General features: G+C 38.9%; 3 protein-coding genes across 3 annotated transcripts; 1 reads left to right on the top strand and 2 right to left on the bottom strand.

The window, feature by feature from the left end:
* The first annotated feature begins 1,335 nt into the window (after positions 1–1,335).
* On the top strand, positions 1,336–4,892 carry LOC103714375 (laccase-3). Its single transcript, XM_008801591.3, has 5 exons — positions 1,336–1,523; positions 1,606–1,757; positions 1,960–2,204; positions 3,401–3,529; positions 3,632–4,892. The coding sequence occupies exons 1-5, from the start codon at positions 1,410–1,412 to the stop codon at positions 4,711–4,713; spliced, it is 1,722 nt and encodes a 573-aa protein (XP_008799813.1). The 5' UTR covers positions 1,336–1,409; the 3' UTR covers positions 4,714–4,892.
* A 956-nt stretch (positions 4,893–5,848) lies between these two features.
* On the bottom strand, positions 5,849–9,674 carry LOC103714376 (SWR1 complex subunit 6). The gene is made up of 4 exons (XM_008801592.3): positions 9,445–9,674; positions 8,959–9,061; positions 6,339–6,448; positions 5,849–6,250 (listed from the first exon to the last, which is right to left on the bottom strand). Exons 1-4 carry the CDS (start codon positions 9,547–9,549, stop codon positions 6,047–6,049), a joined length of 522 nt encoding a protein of 173 aa, XP_008799814.1. The 5' UTR covers positions 9,550–9,674; the 3' UTR covers positions 5,849–6,046.
* A 1,715-nt stretch (positions 9,675–11,389) lies between these two features.
* Positions 11,390–21,433, bottom strand: LOC103714378. The gene is made up of 11 exons (XM_008801595.4): positions 21,189–21,433; positions 19,560–19,708; positions 19,058–19,239; positions 18,123–18,893; positions 17,933–17,989; positions 13,727–14,087; positions 13,443–13,642; positions 12,953–13,029; positions 12,075–12,176; positions 11,787–11,973; positions 11,390–11,679 (listed from the first exon to the last, which is right to left on the bottom strand). The coding sequence occupies exons 2-11, from the start codon at positions 19,705–19,707 to the stop codon at positions 11,590–11,592; spliced, it is 2,175 nt and encodes a 724-aa protein (XP_008799817.2). The 5' UTR covers position 19,708; positions 21,189–21,433; the 3' UTR covers positions 11,390–11,589.
* Between the last annotated feature and the right edge of the window lie 2,603 nt (positions 21,434–24,036).

The following is a 24,036-nucleotide window of genomic DNA, read 5'->3' as shown; positions in this document are numbered from 1 at the left end:
AAATGACTCTATCAGCAATACGTTGTTTGGATTTTCTCTACAAGGCTCCTTGCAGCAACATTAGATGGCTGCCGTGCTGTCGCCGTAGAGAGATCATCAGTGCAGTGGACCAAGCTATTAGGTAGCCTTGCCTATGATAGACCAAATAAGTACACCTGATGGCTAGGATGGAAATCTTCATGACAGGGGGAGACCTCATGGAACCATTGGATGGATGCATGGAATTTTTGGGACTGAAGTGCATAATGGCAACTGCTGTGCAAGCAACGCTGCAAAGCTAATATACATAGCCTTGTGTAAAGAAAGTTAGCCTTATTTAATATTGATTACCAACTTTACTGATTCTCATGTTCATTCCATTCTTATGGATAAAAAAAGCTGAGGTCAAAAAATTCTAGAATGCAGTCGAGTCCAATTTCTCGAGTTTTGAAGGATTGGACAATTGGCCTCTACCTAATTCAACTTCTTTATTAATGTGAAGTCATGGATTTAGTTATAAATCGTTGCAACTAGATTAAAGCAAGCAAAACTTTCTCATTTTTTTTATAGTAAACTGACAAAAGGCGATTGGAATATAAGATGATTGACAGTTCAGGAGAAGCAAATATAACTCCAACAGCATGACAACAAGCCCGGAGGAGTCGTATCGATTTAGTTCACGTCTAGGTTTCTTTCTCCAGGAGAACAAGCCAGCTGAGAAGAGGGTGTGGGCATGAGACCTAAATGTAGACTTTTCAGGCCCCTCACTTCTCCATCAAAATGGAACGGTCATATATACTTACTGCACCAAAACCTGCACCCCCCCTACAACCACCCTAACCAAACCCATAGACTTAGTGTCGCTTCCAAGAAAGATTGGTGGGCTTCGATAGACAAGAGGCTTTTGACTGTAGGCTTGATGCATTGTCAAAAAGCTAATATATATTAATCCCTTTCCAAGGTGTCATGGGCCATAGGTTTTAAAAGGTTCATGCAAAAATAGAGAACCAAGTAAGGGAGCGAATTGTAGAACTTTGGTATCGACAAAATTTCATGTGATATGATGCATGGAAAGCATAGGCCATCATGATGTGCTGTCCTGAGGGGGTTCATCCATGGGGAAACTTGTGGAACAAGCATTTCTGAAATTACTACCTCTAACAAAGAGGCCAGTGGGTGCACCAACTTCTACAGGGCGGAGCTTAGAGAAGTTCGAAACTTTGCCAAAAATTAATTTAAAAGAAAACAAAAGGCTTTCACCGCAAATCAACACCTAATCTGCCAACCTCAAAACAACCCCATTGCCTCAAAGCCTGTCCCATGCGATCTATATATAAGAGCCCCTCTCCCTTTCCATCGCATTACCATCTCATAGCTTTCAAACACCAAGCCTAGTTTTCGTGAGAAAGACAACAAGGCTTAGTTAAGCTATGGAGTCTCACTCAAACACCGCCATTCCATCCTGGTTCCTCTGCCTCCTCCTTAGTAATTTCTTTCTTCTCTTCTCCCATACCAAAGCTGAAGTTCACTACCACGACTTTGTTGTATGTATCCATTTCTATCACTCTTCTCCTTCGTCTTCCTCCTCTTCTTCTCAGTTTTGAATATGAACTACTTTGGATTCAGGTCCAAGCGACGCCAGTGAAGAGGCTGTGCAAGACCCACAACATCATTACGGTGAATGGGCAATACCCAGGACCAACTTTAGAGGTTAAAAATGGTGACACCCTCGTGATTAATGTCGTGAACCGAGCCAGCTACAATGTCACACTTCACTGGTATACATACATGAACATTTATGCACGCACACATACACAGATATCCATTCGCACGAGCACCTGCATGAAAACATGCATGCAAACCCACATTATATTCAGATTTATCGCATATCTTTTGTATTGCTCAATTTTCTTTTCATTGCATCGATAGTTCTTCAAAAAACTCTCTCTCTCTCTCTCTCTGTGTCTCCTTTTTATGAAGGCATGGAGTTCGACAAATGAGAACGGCATGGGCCGATGGACCGGAGATGGTGACTCAGTGTCCGATCAGGCCCGGCGGGAGCTACACATACCGGTTCACGATCGAGGGCCAGGAGGGGACCTTGTGGTGGCACGCACACAGCTCCTGGCTCCGCGCCACCGTGTATGGAGCTCTCATCATCCACCCAAAGGAGAACACCTCCTATCCATTCGCAAAGCCTGCAAGAGAAATCCCCATCCTTCTCGGTAACAATCTCAAGCCTCTGTGTCTTTCTCAAATAACAGTAAATAACTAACAACGAAGAGTGTGACATGCCAAAGTTGAAACATCTTGATATGTTCATATGCTGCTGTTAAATTCTTTTTGGGATGAAGATTAATGGTGGGCCCCCACGCACCATCCCTGCCAAGCCATCCGTAGATAGCGTGCAACTTTGGTGGGCCCACGTAGATGATGGCCATCTGCAATGCTTACATTGATTGGCTGGGTTTCATCCGGTGGGACTGACCGCTTTACAGTTTAAAGTGATGCTGGGGTGCGACTTCTGATACGGTCTCATAATCCCTTACCATTATTATACCGCTTTTGGCAGAGTAGCCATAGACTCGTGCCCATATGAGGGCTCGTGAGTGGTTATGGCAGTAATCCATGGCCTGCAGAAAATTTTAAATTCCATAAAAAAGTTTAGAAATACGAGTCATGAAGTGTAGAAATTGGTAAAATAAAAGAGGCTCTTGGGAGAAAATTTGGAAACAGAAAAAAAAAAAAGGGAATTCTATAGATAATTGGTTTTGAGGGCTTTTCATAGTTTGGGTCCTTTGGAAACGAGGGGTGTTCTTTGCAAGGAGTCTTTTCTTCTGTGAAAAGGCAATAATTTAGCTACAGAAAAGTCATTTGACTTTGCTAAGAGCAAAAAAAATGACAGGCATCACAAACAAACATCACCACTTAGGCAACCACATCATTTGGCAGGTCTATGGGCTACAGGGTTTTAGGACCTAGTTACTCATAAAATTGGACCCTTGGAGTACACAAGAAAGAGAAAATTTTATCACCAATTCTAATAAATTTGTACCTTATGTTCTTCAGAAGTGTGCAAGATAAGGATATATATCTATATATATAATTGTCAGTCAAGTCTATTGACCACGGAGTTAACCAACTTTCATTAGGACCTAATTACATGCAAAGATGGCCCCATATGTTATTGAGAATATATACAACAAAGAGAAATTTATGTCTCCGATGATGATTTAACGTAATGTGTTGCTAAGATTAATTAGTAGTTGACAAAATAATGTTTCCAAGGAGGAAACTCTTGTATGCTGCAACAAGCCTGAACCGTGGCCCAACCAATGATTTAGTAAGGCATGTATACAGAGATCTTTTTTCAATAACCATGTAATAGATCATTCTAAGCAAATACGGTAATGATGAACAGGAGAGTGGTGGGATGCGAATCCAATTGATGTCGTCAGAGAGGCGACACGGACCGGAGCAGCTCCAAACATCTCCGATGCTTTCACCATCAATGGCCAGCCCGGCGATCTCTACAACTGTTCGAGCAAAGGTGGGCTCATCTCTTCGTAATCTTTTAGGTTACGAAACCTCTCACCGTAGGCTGCGATTCATGTAATTGCCGTGGATTTTATTTTGGTTACCATATCTACAGACACAACGGTGATTCCGGTGGCCCCCGGTGACACCAACCTCCTCCGGATCATCAACGCGGCCCTGAACACCGAGCTTTTCTTCGCCATCGCCGGGCACCAGATGACCGTCGTCGGAGCCGACGCTTCCTACACCAAGCCCTTCACCACCTCCGTGGTCATGCTGGGCCCGGGCCAGACCACCGATGTCCTCGTGAGCATGGACCAGCCGCCCTCCCGGTACTACATGGCCGCCCGGGCCTACGCCAGCGCCCAGGGCGTCCCCTTCGACAACACCACCACCACCGCCATCCTGGATTACGACTGCGGATGCTCCGCCAAGCCCGGACAAGGCATCCAGCCGGCATTCCCGAACCTCCCGGCCTACAACGATACCGCCACCGCCACCGCCTTCTCCACCGGCCTCAGAAGCCTGAACAAGGTCAGCATCCCGAGCCCGGTAGATGAGAACCTCTTCTTCACCGTCGGCCTGGGCCTCTTCAACTGCCCTCCAGGGAAGACGTGCGGCGGCCCGAACGGGACTCGCTTCGGCGCCAGCGTGAACAACATCTCCTTCGTCCTGCCCGCCAGCTTCTCCATCCTCCAGGCCCACCACCACGGCGTGGCCGGCGTGTTCACCACCGACTTCCCGGCCAACCCGCCGGTGCAGTTCCACTACACGGCGACCAATGTGACCCGCGCCCTGTGGCAGCCCGTCGCGGCGACCAAGGTGTACAAGTTGAGGTACGGTTCCGTGGTGCAGCTGGTGCTCCAAGGCACCAGCATCTTTGCCGCCGAGAACCATCCGATCCACATCCACGGCTACGACTTCTACATTCTCGCCGAGGGGTTCGGGAACTTCGACGCCGCCAAGGACACAGCCAAGTTCAACCTTGTCGACCCGCCGATGAAGAACACCGTCGGGGTGCCGGTGAACGGCTGGGCTGTCATCCGGTTCGTGGCGGACAATCCGGGGGTCTGGCTCATGCACTGCCATTTGGATGTGCACATCACCTGGGGCTTGGCCATGGCTTTCCTGGTGGAGGACGGAGTCGGAGAGTTGCAGTCCCTAGAGCCCCCTCCAGCTGACCTTCCCGTCTGCTAGGCTCGAGGAAGATTCTCAGCGTAGTCGTCCTCCTTATTTTTATTATTGTTTTTTGTTTTATTTTTGTTCTTTTTTAGAGGATTTTGGATTATTTGAGTCTCACATTTGGTGATCTTATCTACATTTATTACAACAATAATAATTATTGTTAGAAGAATACCATCTCCTAGCTTTTTTTCCGTCCTCAAATCATGCATATTTACCGGTGTATTTATCTGCATCACTTTTATCAATTTTGAATGCCTGCTTCCTGACTAGAGAGTCAATGAATATGCTTGTAAGTTAGTAATACGCAAGGCAGACGGTAAAGGGCCGGCCATGCTTTCCCCAAAGAAATCTCTGTAAGGCCGTTCAGAAGGATTTAGAAAGAATTTAGAGGCATAAATTACTTACTGATGGATCATATTTTTAGATTGGAGTCTTCCTCAGGCCCATTATGCATCATCTAACGTGCTAAACTGCAACACGTAACTGGTAGGATGGATCACCCAGCTGACATAAGCAACAAAGTATGTTCCTCTCCTATGCATCCGATAGGTTGGTTCTTGCATCCATGTATCTTCGTGGATACAATAGAACCAAGTCATAAAGAACTAAAAACAGAGACTACTTTGCATTGATGATTTTAAACTAACATGCTTAGAATTGTTTGAAGGAAAGTTGGTTTATCCTAAAAGATTAAGCTGATAAGATGAGGTAAATTTATTTATATATTTTATATTTTCTTACACTCCTCCTCACATGTGAGCCGGACTTTTCTTTAGGATTCGAACTCAAAACCTCTGCTCTGATACTATGTTAAAATCACCATTTGTCCCAAAAGTTTAAGCTAATAAAATAAAATAAATTTATTTATATATTTTATATATAACAAAGACAAATTGAGATGGATCTGTAGTTAGACAAGCGGGAGATACACAGATCAGGAAATAGGACAGCTGTAGCAAATTATATACTCGAGCAGGGACAAGGATTGGGTAGTTGGGTAGCATGAGCTGCAGTATGAAAAAGCTTCCAATAGGAAACTACAGGCCTTAGATATGAATTAGATAAGGATTCATCTATGTCAATATCCACAAGGTTTAAGGTTGTATACCAACTGCCAACCATAGCTAGGCGAATTTGTTGATTATAATTTTGATCCTTTTGTTTTATGATAAATTTTTCTTTCTTTCTTTTTCTCTTTCAAATATTAGTAAATACAATGTGATCTAACATCATAATGTTTACAAAGAGGAAGCAAACCTCCTCTCAACTGATCAAACCTAACTCCACCTAATCAATACAACTTGCGATCTCATGATGGAACTCTTGATAACTAGCAAGCCAGAGATCAGGTTACAAACTTCAAACATCGGGTGTCATTGTGTATAACCTGACAACGACATGAACAAAATCGCATTCCGCACCTAACGCACGTATAGTTGGCAGCATACCCACAAACTGTGCAGAAATGGCGACGGGATGTAGTGCTTGGGGGGCCTACGGCAGCCTTCAAATAGGAGGGAACATGTGGAGGCAGGGCCTCTAGATTTGCCTGTTGCAATTAAAAGCAAATGGCATTATGTCAGACGAAGTATAGGTGTAGATAGCCATTAAACCAGAAGATATGCACTAGTGCCTACATCCTGCAACACCTCCATGAATGTCCTTGGTGCCTTCTTTGCATTCTCCAGTGCTTTTGCCTGTCTGGTCTTGCGCTTCATGCTCTTGGACTGCTTCCTTTGAACGTACACTACAAACACATAATAAACGTTATATTGTGTCAGGGGAAAATAGTTGGCTTCAATTTGATGTGACAAAGCTCACTTTCAACAAGTGCACCATTAACTGATCCAACTCTACTTTCACAAGACCACATCTGTCTTAAAGTGTGACAATGGCATATTCAAGTGTTTTCAGAAATAATAGCGTCATATGGAGTTTTCTGAGCAAAGGAGATGCACAGGCATGCTCTCTGTCAGCTGAATGGGTGAATATTAAACTAGTAGTCCAATACCTTCATACATAAAACTGATCACAGAATACAACAGAAATTAACTTGTGCGTTCGGGGTGCTCATTTTAGGGAAACTAATCGAAAAAGAAAGATAATTACACTAATGTAGGAATTCCAACAGAAAGATACTGGCACGGATGTAGGAATTTAAACAGCAGAAATTGCCAGTTTCATTATTGGGAGAACTCAAGGATACTGAAAACTATATTGCAAGTGCTCCAAAGAAGTAGCTCATTGTCTATGAAAAGAAACAGTTTCAACAAGTCATGCACCTCTGTTTAATGAGGTTTAATATATTATACAAATTATAAGGAGTTGAAAAGTCAACCGCATTTAGCCAGTGCTTTCAGTCCAACAATAAGTTATCTGATGAGAAGAGCTATACAAAAGTCTAAAGAAGCTTTTTCAAATAGAAGCTGATAGCATGTAGCTCTGCAGAATGTGCAGAGTTCACTATTATGCCTCCAAACATAATAAATATTTGTTTGTGTTTATCTCTGGTTGAATCTGAAGATGATCTACTGGAGAGAGCCACATGACAGTGGGATTAGAATGGAACTACTATAGGACTTGCGAAAGACTTACTAGAAAATAGTAATAGTACTTGTGCAGATCTGTTAGCGCAATTTTATTAGAAAGAAAGTTTCACCTTTTCAATTTGATGAATATTTGTGCATCTTCTTATTTATATAAGGCATGTTATGAAATAAAATGATAATCTAATGTTCATAAATAAAACCTTTTGTTTTCTTATTTTGTTTGTGCACATGGTCATTTTTTCATGCTTCTTATTTATCTTAGAACAAAACTTTGCTATTTTTAGATAAAGTTTGAACCCATCTCTATAATGCTGATTTAGTTGAACATAATGAGTGACAAAGAACTTGCTTACAAATAAAATATAATGAAACACATGAAAAAATTCAAGCAAAAGAAGAATATGAATTTCATCGTTCTTAGAAGACAAGCATGCTGAAAGTAGCACTTTGCTTTTGAGATCAGTATTTGCAAATGTTTTGGAGCATCACTACAAGATAATAAAAATTATATGTGTAATCAGTAAACTCTTAGAGAATCTATTGGTTTATACCACCAAGAAACAGCTAAAATCTCAAACTCCAATAGAGTGTAAGGGACAATTTAAAAGTATGCAAAGGGCAGCCCAGTGCATGAGGCTCTCACCACTGTGGGGTATGGGAAGGGCCACATATACACAACCTTACCTCTATGCGTGGAGAGGCTATTTCCGTGTTTTTAACCCGTGACACCTTGGTCATAATAGAGCAGCCTTATAGTAACACTAAGACTCACCCTCAATTCAAAACTATGCAAGTGATTAAAAAAAAAAAGCCTCCACCAAGGTCTTATGATACCACTAACTTCATAACAAGCTTTTCATATATAACCTAGTGAAGCAGTGGAAGCGCCCCTTGTGTAAATTCTGAATATGTAACACTGAGAGTAATTTGGCACATATGAAGCAGGCAAAGGGGCATGTAAGATTAAATGAGCCTAGGTAAGAACTGAGTGACAACTATGTGGCAAAACCAGATACAACAAGTCTGATTAAGTGCAATGCGAAAGCTCTTAGGTACCCATGTCGTGTTGAGAAAGACTAAGTTAACTGGAATTATCATGTATGTCAAAATTGCAGAAAAATAAGATCTAACGGGAAAGTTCATAACAAGGTTTAAACTTTAAAGTGATGAAGTCTTACAGCCAAATCATATGATGCATATGATGGCCACATGGATTCCAGAGAAGGTGTAATAAAGATGGAAACAAAGGATACAGAAATTAATCTAAACAACTTATTAATGAGACTCTCATTATTAGCAATAATGATGTCTCTCAGCTCCTAGTCATGGAAGAGTTCATAATTATTCTGTCGGATCAATTTATCTCTTCATAGCTGAATGCAGAAGTATAATGCTCAGTCTCCCATATAATGACACATCGAACACAGCAAGCCTCTTATGTGATAGCATAGTCGATCAGTGATCACCTTGTGGCATTAAATCCTTTTCCTTTGGAAACTCTAAGCTTCCGCCTATTTTTCTAACCCTGTCACTAACACCTATTTTTGAGCATCCTACTAACATTGCTCCAAATTTCTATAAGCTAGATCGGTTTGAATGGTGAGATAACAGACCTATTAAATCATACAATGTTAGCAAATTCATAACATTCAAACAAAAACAAAAAAACTTTTATGGAGATAAGAAACCTAACGAGGAGGTAAACAACCTTGATCATCATCATCAAGAGAAGCATCATCATCATCATTGATCTCTAACACCTCTGCTCCGGCATTGTCACTTTCCAATGCATCAAGACGAGCAAGTGCTGCCTTTGGCAAGATAAAAGAAGAAAAAAGAAAAAAGAATAGATACAGATTAAAATCATTAAATTGTCAATGTTGGTATCAGAGAGGGCAACAAGATCCGAAAACATGACCGCAAAAACTCAAAACGTTAACCATCCAAACTCTTCTTTCCACATCTAATTTAGTGATTTGATTCTTATAACATATATATTAAAGACCTTTGTTCAGAAAAATGTGTATGCAAGTAAATAATCGATAAAAAGGCGTCAGATTCAACAAGAGATAAACATCGATCCCTTAAATCTGTTCAAGATGGCATCAATTAGAACCGATTTCTTCAAATGAAGGGAATAACGCTTGAAACTATGATAGTTCGCGAAACAAGAAGAGGGGGATATGGGATCTACCTGGGTGCGGTTATCGGTACTGGCGAGAGCTGCCGCCATCTTCGACGCCATCTTCCTGGTCCGGGTCGACGTTCGGCGGAAGGGGCCCGTGTTCTCCTCGTCCATGGCGGCTCGAATTCTCGGAGAGCTCTCGAAATCTAGGTTTAGGAAGCGATTCTTTGGTCGAGGGAAGAAAACCCAATTAGCGCCAGAGATGGAGAGAGGGGGCAGGAGGCGAAGGAAAGTATTAAGGAAGAGAACGTCTCGGCGACGGCTCCGATCGGTGCGCCCGCGTTATTGCACATGATTAATCCAACGGTCCATTTGGTCTCTTATCCGATCTTTCACCGTCGGTGTGGGGGCCCTGAATTGTTCTTAGTTCTTAATTATGCTGGAGTCGGGCTCCAACATCCAGCCTGACAGAAGCTTACGGCCCAAATTGCAGAACGGTCGGCGGCCCGACGGCCCAGGCCTGATTCCAGAGCCAGATAATGTGCATCAAACGAAAGCAAAATGAGGCTTGAAATGGACCCTAGCTTGACATGTAAATAGAGAGAGAGAGAAGAGAGAGAGAGAGAGGAGATAATTAGATAAATAAAAGAAAATATATTAGATAAATGATAATCGTATGGTTCTCTCCAATCTTGTATCCAGTGTTTTATGTTTTTTCTCTTAACCATGAATCGCACTATCTGCTTGATTAACCTGTGGACCCAGGAACGAGTTGGCATGTAGAACTCGTCTCTTTTTGGGTCTTGAGCTAAATACAAATCCAGTGCATTTATAATTAGATTTAAACAATCTAAATCTAACTTGATTTATTAAGAATATTCATCCAAGTCTACTTAGTTTGTTTCAAAATCCAAAAAAAAAAGAAGATCACTTAAAAAATTTGATATTATATTCACTTAAAAAAAAGATAAGTTCCATATAATGTTAATCCTATGTTAGTTTATGCCATGTATATCACCAATTGAAAATTTCTTATAAATATATTGGACAGCTAGATCCATGATTTTGAAATGCAAAATTTGAGATTGGACCAACAGTACCAAAAAATTTTAGAGAGATTGTAACATCGACCTTTGTCAAAAACCCTAAATTAGAGGTTTAAAGAGCCGTATTATTCATATCTTAATATAATATATAAAATTTTAGTTGAATTATACAAAATCACGAGCATAAAATCCAAATAAAACTAATTCATCGGTACATAAAACTAGCCTACCTACTAGTCTGCTAAAACTCAAGCAAGCCGAACTGTATATTTTAATTACCTACCTAGCCGAAGAAAAGGGGTACAATTTAATTTTGATCCGGTTTTGTTGATTTTTGAACAGATTTTCGACCGCGCACCAAGAAAAAGAAGGGAAGAAGGGAAAAAAAAACTAAAAAAACCAATCCAACCCTACTCGGATGAGTCTTGACTCGGGTCAGCGAGTTTTAAAGCCACCGCCAAATCGTTCGGACCCAAAGGGCCAAAACCAGCCATTTTCCCAAAGCCTCTCTATATCTCTCTCTCTCTCTCTCTCTCTCACACACACACGCTGATGGATAGATATAATTTCATATACCAATTTTCAGGTTGCCAAGTTAAGGGCCATGGCCTACTCATAAAAAGTGTTGCCAAGGTCAAAACCACAAGAAGGTAGATGGAGACGTTTAAAGAGAAGCACTGACAGTGGATCAGCCACTGGCCAATCTTCTGGAGCTCCACCAGCCTCCCTTCAGGAGCTAGCAGTCTGAACTATCTTATAAATTTCTATTAACATTTTATTGGAGTAAGGTAAATATAATACAGCATTATATTAGAGAAAAGGACAGTTCGATTGATATTTTTCCTGAATTTGCCATTATTATTGAGAAAGATAATTGATTTTCATAGCTATGCTAATTACCTGATTCTGAGGTAAGATAAAAAATGACAAGCACACTTGCATGCAAAAGAAATGGTTAGAAGTGCCAGGCTTTCCGGTGCATATGCTGAGTGACCACTTCAAAAACATTTCCTGATATCTAAGTCAAGCGTCATGCAAAACAAATAGTTAGAAGTGCCAGGCTTTCCAGCGCATATGCTGAGTGACCACTTCAAAAACATTTCCTGATATCTAAGTCAAGCGAGGTCATGAACACAGTAAAAAACAGCAGCAACATTAATGACCACATTCAAAGAACAATGGCTGAGCAGTAGCACCTCCTTCCAATAGCCCCCAGACCAGAATTACTCCAGCCACCTTGCTCTTTGTAACATTCAATCTGTCATTGCATTGAACAAGAATAAAGAATTATTTGATGTGTCCTTGATGCAAAGCATTAAATATGAAAATATGAGGCATAAAAGACTAACAAAACCATGACCGTACAGTGTCCAAGATATTATCTTCGTCTTTAATCCCACCAATCACAAACAACGAACCGCTGAGGACAGCTGCAGCAGCATGCCCTCTACTGAAACTCATCGGCTCAGCCATCACCCAGGAGGGCATACGAGGATCATATGTTTCTACGCTAGAGACCATCTCTTCGCCATCAAATCCCCCAATTGCATATCTAAACAAGAGATTGATGAGTCTTAGAAACAATATTCGAAGGAATATGATTCAAAGCTTTCACTTATTATATTTGATTGCATATCAAAGAGAAATACTTACAGCTTCTCATTGAACACTGCCGCTGAGTGGAAGCCTCTCCTTGTGCTCATGCTAGCAATGTTTGTCCAAAAGGCTTCACGGGGGTCAAATCTTTCAGCTGACCTGGGAAGAGAGTTTCCCATCAGCAAGTTGGAAAATGTGAAGCTTTTACACATGGAATCACATAAACAGTTTGATCTACTTGAGCAAAGAATGAGAAGGAATATGAAATTAACTAAAATAAATGTGATTTAAATAACTGGTGGAAGAGGCATCAGATAACTTGGAAGTGGCAGGAAGTGAGAGCAAGAGGAATGACAAGTCCCAAAAACACTCAAGTTAAAAGGTTTCTGAAAGCGTCGTGCATCATGCTCAGATATAAAAATGTTAAAATATCGTATAGCAGGAGAGATGTGAGCTTTGATGTCAGGTACAGCAACAAAGTTAGCATGATACAGTGGTTAAGACCTTAATCTTCATTTTCAAAAAATAAATTTCAACATTTTAATCAAGAAAACAGCTAAGGAGGACAGATAAATAGATAGATAGGACAAGGACTGATGGTTAGAACTTAGTCAAGCAAGATAGATAGACAGAGAATAGAATAAACTCAATAAAGCATATACATGATCCAAGAGAGAGAGCCATCACAGGCAACTGAATTTTCAAAATTAGCTTTGTTTTAATACTTCATAATAATAACCAAATGCAAAGATGCCATTTTTCTATAACAGATGTGATAGACCAACCACTGTTGAGACATTGTGCATGTGAGAGCTTCATAATTAGCATAACATGACAGGATCAAACTCAGATTTTGACTATGATTGGGCCCTGCAGTGGTAGAACCTGATGAACCGGGAGCAAAGAAAGGAAATAAAAAGTGGGGAGCATCTCACTTCAAGTAATCTTTTCCATCAAATCCGCCAACAGTATAAAGCACACCATTAAGTTCTGCTGCAGCAGGAGCAAACCGCTGAAATGACACAATGATGTAACACCAGTGAGAATTAAACAAATTGTCTGTAAAAGAAAGATTAGATACAAAAATAGTGGCTGTAATCAGGAAGACTATATGGTGGCTCTTACTCCTGCAAGTGCATAATAAACTTATAGGGTAACCAATGCTATATGACCCAAAGACACAATGGATTTAGGATTACATATCAATATTTCAATTGCTATATATCCATTGCAGTGTGACATACTGAGTCCCTTTGTGCTGAGTCTAATCAAAATAACTATAAAAAGCAAGGAAAAAAATTCATACATTCTCATCCATAAAGATTTCACACATAGGACTATAAATATCATGGCACTTATGAGTGTCGGTAATCAAGTGACATAAAGAACAAGCATAATATGAAAGAAACTGCAAATATGAGGTACCTTTTGAAGCATTGATTGGTCATTGATCCACTTTCCAAGAGCTGGATCAAACATCTCAACATCACAAAAAATCTCAGTTCCATCTCCCCCACCCATAGCATATATTTTGGCATTTAAAGTAGCTCCACCTAGACTTCCTTTCTCATGAGTCAAATTGGGGCATAAGCTCCACCCATCGAGCCTTGGGTTGTAGCATTCAACTTCAAACAAGTAGAAATAAGTCACCTAATTGTGATGATGATTATGAAGCATATAGAAAGAAACTGAATTCATGAAATAGCTACCTGTGTTATACCACAAATGACCATCGCCACCGCCGAAAACATATATGCTGCCATCTAATGCAACGGCAGAAGCATAAGAACGAGCAGAATTCATTGGTTTAAGGGGTGTTAATAGGTCCAGTGAGGGTGAAAAAGAATCTAATGCTGATAACCAGGATAAGCCATTAAAACCCCCAATTAGATATATGACATCCTCTGAGCCCAAGCGTTGTTCAACAAATTTGTTTAGAGAGTCATCAACAACAGTAGAAGGATCACTCTTAGCTTCTAGCTCCTTTACACAGTCCTTCAGTATTTGAAGTTTTCTTCCCGAGTCCTTAACTAGATCCCCTAACTGGTGCATTTGTGTATCTGATTCGACCTGAATACAAGAGTCCAATTTGGAAGAAAATACAATGTTTTGAGTGACCTCAGTAAAGTGCATATATATGTATCTGAAGATAGTTATATGTTTGCTTAAACACTCACGTGATATGCTGTAATTGATAACAATCTGAAGGAAAGTGCAAACTGCATAAATACACAAAATAGAAGCACAAAAAATTGATAGCTAAAGAAAACATATTGCCGACAAGTCCTATAACATCTAATGTTATAAGCAGGCCCCCTCCTTCTGGGGCTGTTTGGTTGCCTGCTTCTGAGCTTCAAACGCTGCATCCTAGTAATAAGCACACAGATGCAGCTGTTTGGTTGCCGCACCAGATGCAAGCAACCAACCCTAAGTCCCTTTTGCTACATCTAGAGATGCAACCAGAAAATATTATCACCTCCCATTATTATCTCCAATAATTGTAAGATAATAATATTACTATGATTACAATAGTAAAATATTATTATAATATTATCATCATTCTTATGATAATATTTTTGTAAAACAAAATAATCATTAATATCATGATGTTATATAGTAATGTATTATATCATAATAACTAATATAATAAATACAATATCAATATCATATTTATTATGCTATATTACAGTATATTATATTATATTGCATGATCATTACATTACAATACATTATATTATTATGTGTTGTATTATCTTATGTATATTATATTATATTATAGCACTAGCTTATATTATAAGATATATAATATAAGATAACATAATATTATAATATTTATTATACGATATTATCTAATGTAGTATTTTGTCGTAATATATTATATCTTCATAATTATTATAAATATAATATTATAATATAATATTAATAATTATATAGTGTGATAATATGATAATGATATAATTAAGGTCCGCAATCTCGATAATGAATGTCATACTGATACTTTATCGATTCGGTACGGTATGGTACATTCGATATAGTACGATACATATTCCATACCAAAACAATTCTCTAACTATTTTTTTCACTTTTAATCTCAGTATGTCTCAATACAGATCGGTACACACCTAGGTACACCTCGAAATGAGGCAATATGAGACGAGTATCAATCCAAACTTGAGTTTCGTAAACGACACCCCATACCGAGCGATATAGCAGTCCATGGATATAATAATATTAGTGGAGAAAATTTTACCATGCCAATTGCAAGGTGATCGCCAAGGTATATTATGCTAGTACTGGGGCCCATACCAGTTGCTCGGCAATACAGTGCGGTATCTTATCATGCCATTCCGAATTTGTATTGACACAACCAAAGCCGGTGCAGGAGGGGGAGATGGAGAAGGAAAGAAGAGTAAAAAAGAGAGTGGGAGGGAGAGGGAGAGAGGGAGAGAGAGATAAGCCGAGAGAGGGAGAGGGCTTTCGAGCCCCCTCTCCTCTAGCCGCATGAAAAGATGGGCAAAGCCCTTGTTTTGAAACGAAACAAAGCTCTGCTCTCTTTTTTTTGAATTTTTTTGAAAGTGAAGTCTGCTGTCGACTTCACTATAAAAAAAATTCAAAAAAAAAGGAGCCAAGCCTCTATTTAGAAATGAAACTGGAGCTCCGCCCTTGTTTTCGTGTAGCCGGAGGAGAGGGGGCTTGAAAACCCTCTCGTTCCCCCCCCCATCTCTCTCTCTCTCTCTCTTCATTTCTTTCCTTCACCCTCTTCCCCTCCCTCACTGAATTTCTCAAATCAAGGGGCGTAATTGTGTCGGTCCACCCCCGGTACAATTTGGTATAACCCGAATTGAGCAGTTCAGGACGATACCACTTTCTATGAAGATCACACTTCCTTCAGATTAAACAACCAAACATAGAAATTGCAGATGCAGTTTTTAGATGCAAGCAAGCATACTATAAATACAAATGCAGCATTCTAGTTGCTGCAACATCTAGAAATGCAGGCACCCGAACAACCCCTACATCAATGCGCACTTATTAAGGAAATGCTTTATAAAAGTAGACGAAGTACTAATGATGCATATGTATTGACATAGGCATTGCATCAAACAAATATGTATGGGCAAAAGAGAGAAAATTTTGACATTCATGTTGCATAATCATCCATGGCCTAGGCATTCAAGCCAATTGGGCAAAAATTTCAGGTTAATCGGACCAATTCAGGTTGGCCGAGCCTTTTGGCCTAAGCAAGCTAATTCGAGTCGAAACTGGGCACATTTTCAGCTCGAATCAGGAATTTTTTTGGGGGAAGGGCTAGGGGAGGGGAAGAAAACTCCAGACCCAGGCCCAGGCAGGGCTTGGGTATGGCGTGGCCAAGGTTTGCCGTACCAGTACCGAACCCCGTACCGGTGCTATACTAGCATAGTTCGATACGGTACGGTACAGAGTTTTTTTGGCATACCGACCCTCGATATGCCACTGGTACCGATATGGGTACCGAACCGGTAGGAGTATCAAATCGATAGGATACGATACGTCCGATACCATCTAGTACAGTACGGTACGGCATACCATGTGCGTGGCCCAGCACGTCCGACCTGAATCTAGCCCTAGTCAAGAGGATGGATCATGACTTTCCAGGAAAAAAAACATGTCTAGTCCTTTGCTCTTACCAGAATCCTACAACTTCTCTGGTGCCCAAAGTAGATAGTTTCTCGCAACATTTGACAGATGACATAGGTCAATTGATGGGGGAAAAGGGTTGAGGCATTAGGATTCAATACAATGATGACCTAAGTCTTATAGCTGCAACATGCAGCTTTGGTGTGATGAAACTTAATGACCAAGTTTTGAAGTGAATCCATGATCTAAGCCATGAAGCTAGATATCCAATATGTTTACAATGCAAAATATAAACCTTTTCCTTAAGCTTCAATTTAATATCATTCTTAATTCTCTTAATTTCTTTATCATTCAACAAGAATTCTTAAGTTTCTTAATGTTTTAAAAAATAATAGAATGAAGATGGTAGAAAAATATATTGAAGAAATGAATTTTAGCAAGTAAGCTGAAACACCAACATGAAAAAAGCAATTGGATCTAACATTGAGAAATCAAGGAATCCCTATGGATGAACATCAAATCCAACAGATGCAGGTGCCAATGGTTTGCAATAATAAAATAGAACAACGAGGGATACATATATATATATATATAGAGAGAGAGAGAACCAAACTTGGCACCACTTGAGTGGATCTCCACTTAGATTCGATCAGGTCTAGACTAGACGATGGGAATCCCACACTAATGATCAAGCCGTTGGATGTGATCTACTGTCGCTAAATTGCTTACATATCAAAAATTATATGATTTACATACCCCTACCTACGCATCAAGTGATCAAAAAATTGGATAGCTTAAATAATATTAAATTATGTATATTTTTTTGATCACTTGATGCATAGGCTAGGGATCTTGAAATCATATGATTTTGGTGCGTGAGCAATTTAGAGATAGTAGATCACATTCAATGGCTCGGATCATCGATATAGAACTCCTATTTTCTAATGTAGATCTAACTGGATCTGAGTGGAGACCCACTTGAGTGTAGCCAAGTCTAGCCCTTTCTCTCTCTCTATATATATATATAGAGAGAGAGAGACATATATCATACATACATATACACACACATATGTATATATATAACAAAAGCCGATCCAAAACTAGAGCTAACTTGTTAGTTGTTACGATTTAACAATATTCAAAACTTTTGCTCAAAATACAAGAATTTAAAATTCTTCTCCATAAAAAAAGGTCCAAAGCAAACATGTAGTAAATAATTTCTAGACTTGCACCATGCATGTTCACCCATGCAAGCACGCGCGCGCGCGCGCGCACAGAGAGAGAGAGAGAGAGAGAACCTGCTTCTTCTCCAAATTTGTTGTCCTTTCTTGCAGCTCTTTGATAACCTGCATCAACTACATGAAAACATACAGGAATTATTAATTATTAAAATTAGGGGGAAGGAATTGAAGGATTAGGAAAGGTATATGGCATAAGAAAAAGAAATCATATAGGACAAAACTACACAAGGCCTGCTAGCTTAACTACCTCTGCATTTCCTTGGACAAGGTTGGTTGCAGTTGCAGTTTCTTCCTTCTCATCCAAAATTGGGCAATCCTCAGCAATCTGTTCATTATTCTCATGCACTTCTATAGGGACAGGGTCATATGGGATCACACTATCTGCATTGCATTCATTGGCAGATGAATTTAAAGGCTGGTGATCAGCAGACAGCTCCTTTAGCTTAAGTAACACCATTTCCATGTCAGGTGCTAGTTTCTCATTACCAGACTGTTGTTCCTGCAATATTTGGTTCCCTCCATCCAAATAAGTGCTAGCACCTGAGCCCTTTGCCAACTCATTTTTCTCTACCCATTCCTCCCAAACAGAGAATAGCTGTGGCACTTTATTTTCCATATCATCAGGAGCACCAGATGATGTCTTACTTGAGCTACCTGGTTCAAGATCTCCATCATCCCAACCAAGTGATGTGAACTTATTCTCAATCACCATATCAACAGATGACTCCAAATCCTTTTTCAACTCACAGACCTTAGCATATGTGCGTTCCATATTTGCAGTTGTGCTCCCTCTGGTGGCTGGTAATGATATTAAAAACTTGGTCTTGTTTGATACATCAGGAGTGAGCCGGGTATTGATAGGATAAGATGAAGACTTGAACAATGCAATCAGCGCTCTTGCTTGTGCATGATCCAGCTCAAACCAGAAGTGTCGATGTGTATAATAATTGTCTGCAAGGACTTTTTTGAACTGATCCTCAGGGAGTGGTTGGTAGCGCATTTTGATGTGGATTGCAACCTTGATAAAAAAAGCAACAAAAAAAAGATTTCTTAGTTTTTTTTTTTTTGACAAATACAAATAAGGAAACTCAATAAAAGGATTGTTACTGAGCTACATCAGGAAGATAAAATGAAAAGCCTGACCACCTATATCACAAGAAAGAAACTGCTGATCATTAATACCTGTGCAGGAAAGGGTGTCCTTTCGGCACCACCATCAGTCCAAGCATATGAGTTGGCATTCAACTGCCCACGACTTGCAGCCTCATAGATGCCATGCAGCTTCCGATCACTATAATTAAACAGAAATAGAGGAAGACCTTCCTCAATATTTCTTACATAGCTGAAGTGCGAGAATGGTAAGCCTGCCAGATACAAAGATGACATGCATCGATGGAACGTTATTTTTAGTTATTGATGAAAATCACTCAATGTAAACAGAACTAACATGTATAAGATTTTAACCATGCATAACATAATGTCTTAATAAGATTAAAGGAAAATTAATAACATGATTCTGTGACATCTAACTGCCACAGTTGCATAAGATTTCCAGAATCCAATTTGCAAAAGGAATCGAGGAACAGGCAAAAAGCTTAAGCATTATCAAAGAACTAAAGTTAATTAACTTGAGATCATAAAATATTTGTAGCATGCGAGTGTGAAGACAGATGCAAGAACTAACCAAATAATTGCTTTGAGAGGCACTCTGCTATTGTGCTGTGTTTGCACCCAAAGATGACTCCCCCCAAATCGTTCTTGCGCAAGTTTCTAGCAGAGACAGAGCTGTTGGAAGGCACACTTACTGCATGTGCAATCTTCCTTTGGTCCATTCTGTTTGTGTGAGAAAATAACATTAACTTGAATATTAAGATGAAACAATCCGAAAGAGAAACTGAAAGCACAACGACGAATGCAGAGTATTAGTTTTCTGCCTTTTTTTAAAAAAAAGAAAAGAAAATCAGACTGATTCTTTCTCCTACAATGCAAAAACTTACATCAAAATGTGAAAATGACTTATGTTCAATTAAATACATAATGTAATATTACCTGTGAGAAGCAGCTACAGGTCAATATACATGAAAGTAAGTCACTATAATAAGTATTAAGAAAACATGTTGAAAAGAAAAATCTAAGTGCTACATGGAAAAGGATAAACTCCAGATACCTTAAGAGAAAAATAGATACTTACTTGTAGCCGTTCTAGGGACAGTATGAAACTATCACAGATTTATACTACAGTGAAGGGATAAAAAGACATTGTGTGCTATCATCTACCTTAATACCTTAAGAGCCTCAGTTTTACACAAATCCCTTGCAATGCCAGAGCATACATTTTATAACAATCTACAAACACTAGCAGAAAAGAGAGGCAAAAGCTAAGGTCATATAATTGTCATGAAACCAATGCACGCTAAATTTCATTATCACCTATAAGTAACCAGAGAAGAATCAGCAGTTAAGTACATGCAGCCGATGTCTAGAATTCAAGCAGTTCAGGTGTGCACCCAAAAGGTAAGAAAAGGTGCTTAGATTGTTCTCAGCCTGATAAGTAGACTTTCAAGAGAATCTTTTGAGCCAAATAAGCCCAATGTTTGTGATGTTCAACCAGTGATGTTCCTATTAAAGGAACTGCTATGGAATGGCTTTCTTACATATCATAAAATGTTTTCATGTACCAGTGCTTCCAAGGAAGCTATTTCAGAAATGGATTAACCCGTTTCTCCATGATTGAGAACGCACAAGGAAAATTTAAGGAAGAGCCTGAAGAAAAAAAAAATGTGGCAAAACCGCCTGCAAATATGTGAAAATGGCTTACAAAACCATGGAAAAACATAAAGCCCATAAGCTATTGCCACCCAATCCGTGCTTCATTAATAGATCACTTGGGGGCTGCTTCCTGCATCTATTTGTTGTTTTTTTTCAAAAAAAAAAAAAAAATGCAGTTCCGTTTGTCTACCATTTCTCTTACAGAAAACCACTAAATCATTTTCAGATCTCAGATGAATATTAAAGCAAAAACAGGCAAAAAGTTTACCACAAATGCAGTTCCCAGTAAAACCTAGCACAATCTCAAACTAAAAAAATATATATATTAAAAACCCTTTCGGAAAACAACATTCCTTCCTTATTTTCATTAAAATAACTCAAAAATCTCTACCGACGAACAATACTATCTCTTCAAATCCATCAACCCTCACAAAAAAAAAAAAACAAACATATTAATCCATGGCACATTGCAAACACAGACATCCACGACAAGAAATTTAACCACGGAGACGATGGAAAGTAAGATTTAATGCCTGCAACGCACATTTCTGTGAAAAGAAGGATCAGCGGTTTCTAACTCCGTTTCTAACTGCGAACGTAAATGGGTGAGTCCAAGGATGAAGAAAAGAGAACAGAAAATGGAGAGAGCAGCAAAGAAGAGGGACGATCAACCCGGGCTTTTGGAGGGGGAGGAGAGCGCGCGCTCAGAGAAGGAAGGCGGCGGAGAGAGTGGAAGTGACGGTGCCTTTTAAAATCAGCCGACCTTCTCATTTCCTTTTCCGTGAAAGGCAACGCATTAATCACCTTCTTTTCCTAAGTACATGCACGAATGTAGACCATAGCGTAGTTCTTTCGAGATACACTCCCAAGTTATACTCCTCAAGTCCCCCTCCATAAAATAAATGTAACTGCCGCAGCGCCAAGGTCACCCTTATTAATGGGCCTGAGCCTAGGTTGACGAGGCCCATAATGAAGTACTTTTTATAAGTAAATGGTTCCTGGGCCCAGTTCAATTACCCATTTAGAATCCTTGCAGGCTTGCACAAGGGGGGAAAAGAGAAGAAAAAGGCACTAATACTTGACAAATAGAGAACTCAAGGGAACCTGATGAAGATGAAGATCTACAATTATTTTGTGATATGTGATAAATGGACCGAGATGGCTTGCTATCCTGAATTATTATTTTATTGGATTGAATTTTTAGGATATCGTTCATGTTGATTATGAGAAAATAACTATTTGGTATTGTAAATTGCCGGCAGGTTTGATATGATATGTTTCTCATTTTTTTTGAGATGTTATTCTAATCAATATTAATATCTTTTTACCGTTTTGTTAGAGGAGTAATGCATGCTACCAGCTGAATGAATTTGCACTAAATTGGTTCAACAAAAAATTCTCGCATTAGATTGGATATTTATGATTCTCTAATATTAAAGTAGTCATGGAGAAATTTGTTAGTTGATATAACTACAAATCATCAGCAAGTCTGATATGATGTGTTTCTGTTACCCCTTTTTTTTAAATTCCATTGCAAATTTGCTTATTGATTCCATAAATTATAGTTATTGGACAATTTGCCCACCCTGATTATTATATTTGTATCTAATACAGAAGATGAGCGGATATCGGATTTCATATCTTAATTTGTAGCCTTGGATGGCGAATAAGAACACTGGCTAACACCAAGGAGATAGCATAGGCTTTCATGGTGATAGTTAAAGTAAGGATGCAAGGCTTATTAAACAACTTGACTCATTTCCCACGTAGAGGATTTGTTCGATATGGCTCTAAAAGTCAACTAAAAGTTCATACCTGACATAAACATGTTAAATTTTGTTTATTGTCTTAATGACTAACTTTTGATAACTAATAAAGTAAAGTGAAAGGGTAGAGTTAGCTTAGTCTTTTCTCGATTATTATTTAAGCAACATAACCCATACACTACAAAGCTAGAGAGCTTAAGAAACTACATATCTAGGAAATTAAATTATTTTTATCGACTAGGCTCACAACAGGAGATCATTGCTTGATTACTACGGAGCTTTGTGAATTTGAATATTTTGGTGCTTATGCATGTGAGAAAAGTGGTTAGATGTGGTGTGCTTAGTTCTCAAATGAGGCAGTTGACCAAGTCGTATAATGGTATAGCCATGAGAGGATAACTTCGTAACGTTAATCGAACCTAATGCTTCAAAGCTTACATCTCCTAGTAAGATAGAGGGGCTTCTATGGCCATCACAATCTTCATGCCCTATGATATTTTAGTTAATGAAGCTATAAGAAAATAAAGTACTAATTTTGTATCGACAATTGTAAATTTTAGAGGGTTGAGCTAAGTGTAAGCTCCATTTAAGAGGTCACAGGCCATAGCTTGGTCATCATCTAGATTTGGATATAGGGTCAAAATTGTGAAAGCTCATTAATGTCTAGGTTTCCAACAATGGAATTGAGCCAACATGAGAAATTTATTTCCAATTCTCATTCTTGCAAAGTGGGTCATGGACATAATTCTTCCAAAGAAGAAGGCCTAGTAGTCCACATAATAAATGAGAGATGACGTATAGGTTGGACCACTTTTCTGTAAAGTAATACATATGGTTGGTCTATATATGGGGATTTGAAGATTTGAAAAATGAACTTACTAATATCTGTATCTTATTTTTAAATTAATAAGATGTCAATAGACTACTCCAATCCTCAAAAATATAGAAATAATATACTGAACAACGGTCGATGGCTACCAACAATGACGTATAGCATGTAAAAATATCTTGTTTGATAGTCATCTATTTTTTGATGTAGTCATTGGGCATTGCACAACATTCTACAATGCGTACAATCTCGGTTTATATTTTAAGAAGTTATATGCTTGTATATTTTTTTTTAGAAGTGTTAATGGAAAAAAAGTCATAAAGTTATTTTATAATTAAAATAGTTATTTATTGATAACCGTGAATCAAAATTTAATAGAAAAAGGTCTCGTTGCAAAAATTAGATGATTTAAGAGATATATATTCAAATGATATTTTCAAAAGATAAATATATAATAAACCTGTTTTTTTGTGCAAAGGTATACAAGTCCAGAAAACTCAAATTTTTATAGTCATAATCATCAGACTCATCTAGGATTGGTCAATAGGCTCAAAAAACTGACTGGTCAAGCATGTCAGAGTGACAAAACTTATAGCTGATCCGATGAAACATATCAGGTCTGGGTTCCTACAATAACCAGGGCTTTAATAGCCAGGGTTCAACTTCTACCCCTTTTCAGAAAACTAAAATAACCAATTTATTATGAGATCAAAAGAACTTTTTTGGGGAAAGTTGATAGAATTCACTTTCAACCTAATTGAAGAGTAAACTGCCCTACCATATAAGCTGGAGAATTT

This window comes from Phoenix dactylifera, chromosome 3 (assembly GCF_009389715.1).
Source record: "Phoenix dactylifera cultivar Barhee BC4 chromosome 3, palm_55x_up_171113_PBpolish2nd_filt_p, whole genome shotgun sequence".
NCBI lineage: Eukaryota > Viridiplantae > Streptophyta > Magnoliopsida > Arecales > Arecaceae > Phoenix > Phoenix dactylifera.
This window is presented reverse-complemented; position numbering and strand designations above follow the sequence as displayed.

Coding starts and splice junctions, on each gene's coding strand:
- LOC103714375 (XM_008801591.3), top strand. CDS start 1,410: ATGGAGTCTCACTCAAACACCGCCATTCCATCCTGGTTCCTCTGCCTC. Junction 1,758..1,959: donor TACAATGTCACACTTCACTG/GTATACATACAT, acceptor CTTTTTATGAAG/GCATGGAGTTCGACAAATGA. Junction 2,205..3,400: donor AGAAATCCCCATCCTTCTCG/GTAACAATCTCA, acceptor AATGATGAACAG/GAGAGTGGTGGGATGCGAAT.
- LOC103714376 (XM_008801592.3), bottom strand. CDS start 9,549: ATGGACGAGGAGAACACGGGCCCCTTCCGCCGAACGTCGACCCGGACC. Junction 6,449..8,958: donor TCTTGATGATGATGATCAAG/GTTGTTTACCTC, acceptor ATGTGTTTGTAG/TGTACGTTCAAAGGAAGCAG. Junction 6,251..6,338: donor TCATGGAGGTGTTGCAGGAT/GTAGGCACTAGT, acceptor TAATTGCAACAG/GCAAATCTAGAGGCCCTGCC.
- LOC103714378 (XM_008801595.4), bottom strand. CDS start 19,707: ATGGACCAAAGGAAGATTGCACATGCAGTAAGTGTGCCTTCCAACAGC. Junction 14,088..17,932: donor CAAATTTGGAGAAGAAGCAG/GTTCTCTCTCTC, acceptor TCTTGTATTCAG/GTCGAATCAGATACACAAAT. Junction 11,974..12,074: donor GCAGTGTTCAATGAGAAGCT/GTAAGTATTTCT, acceptor TCTCTTGTTTAG/ATATGCAATTGGGGGATTTG.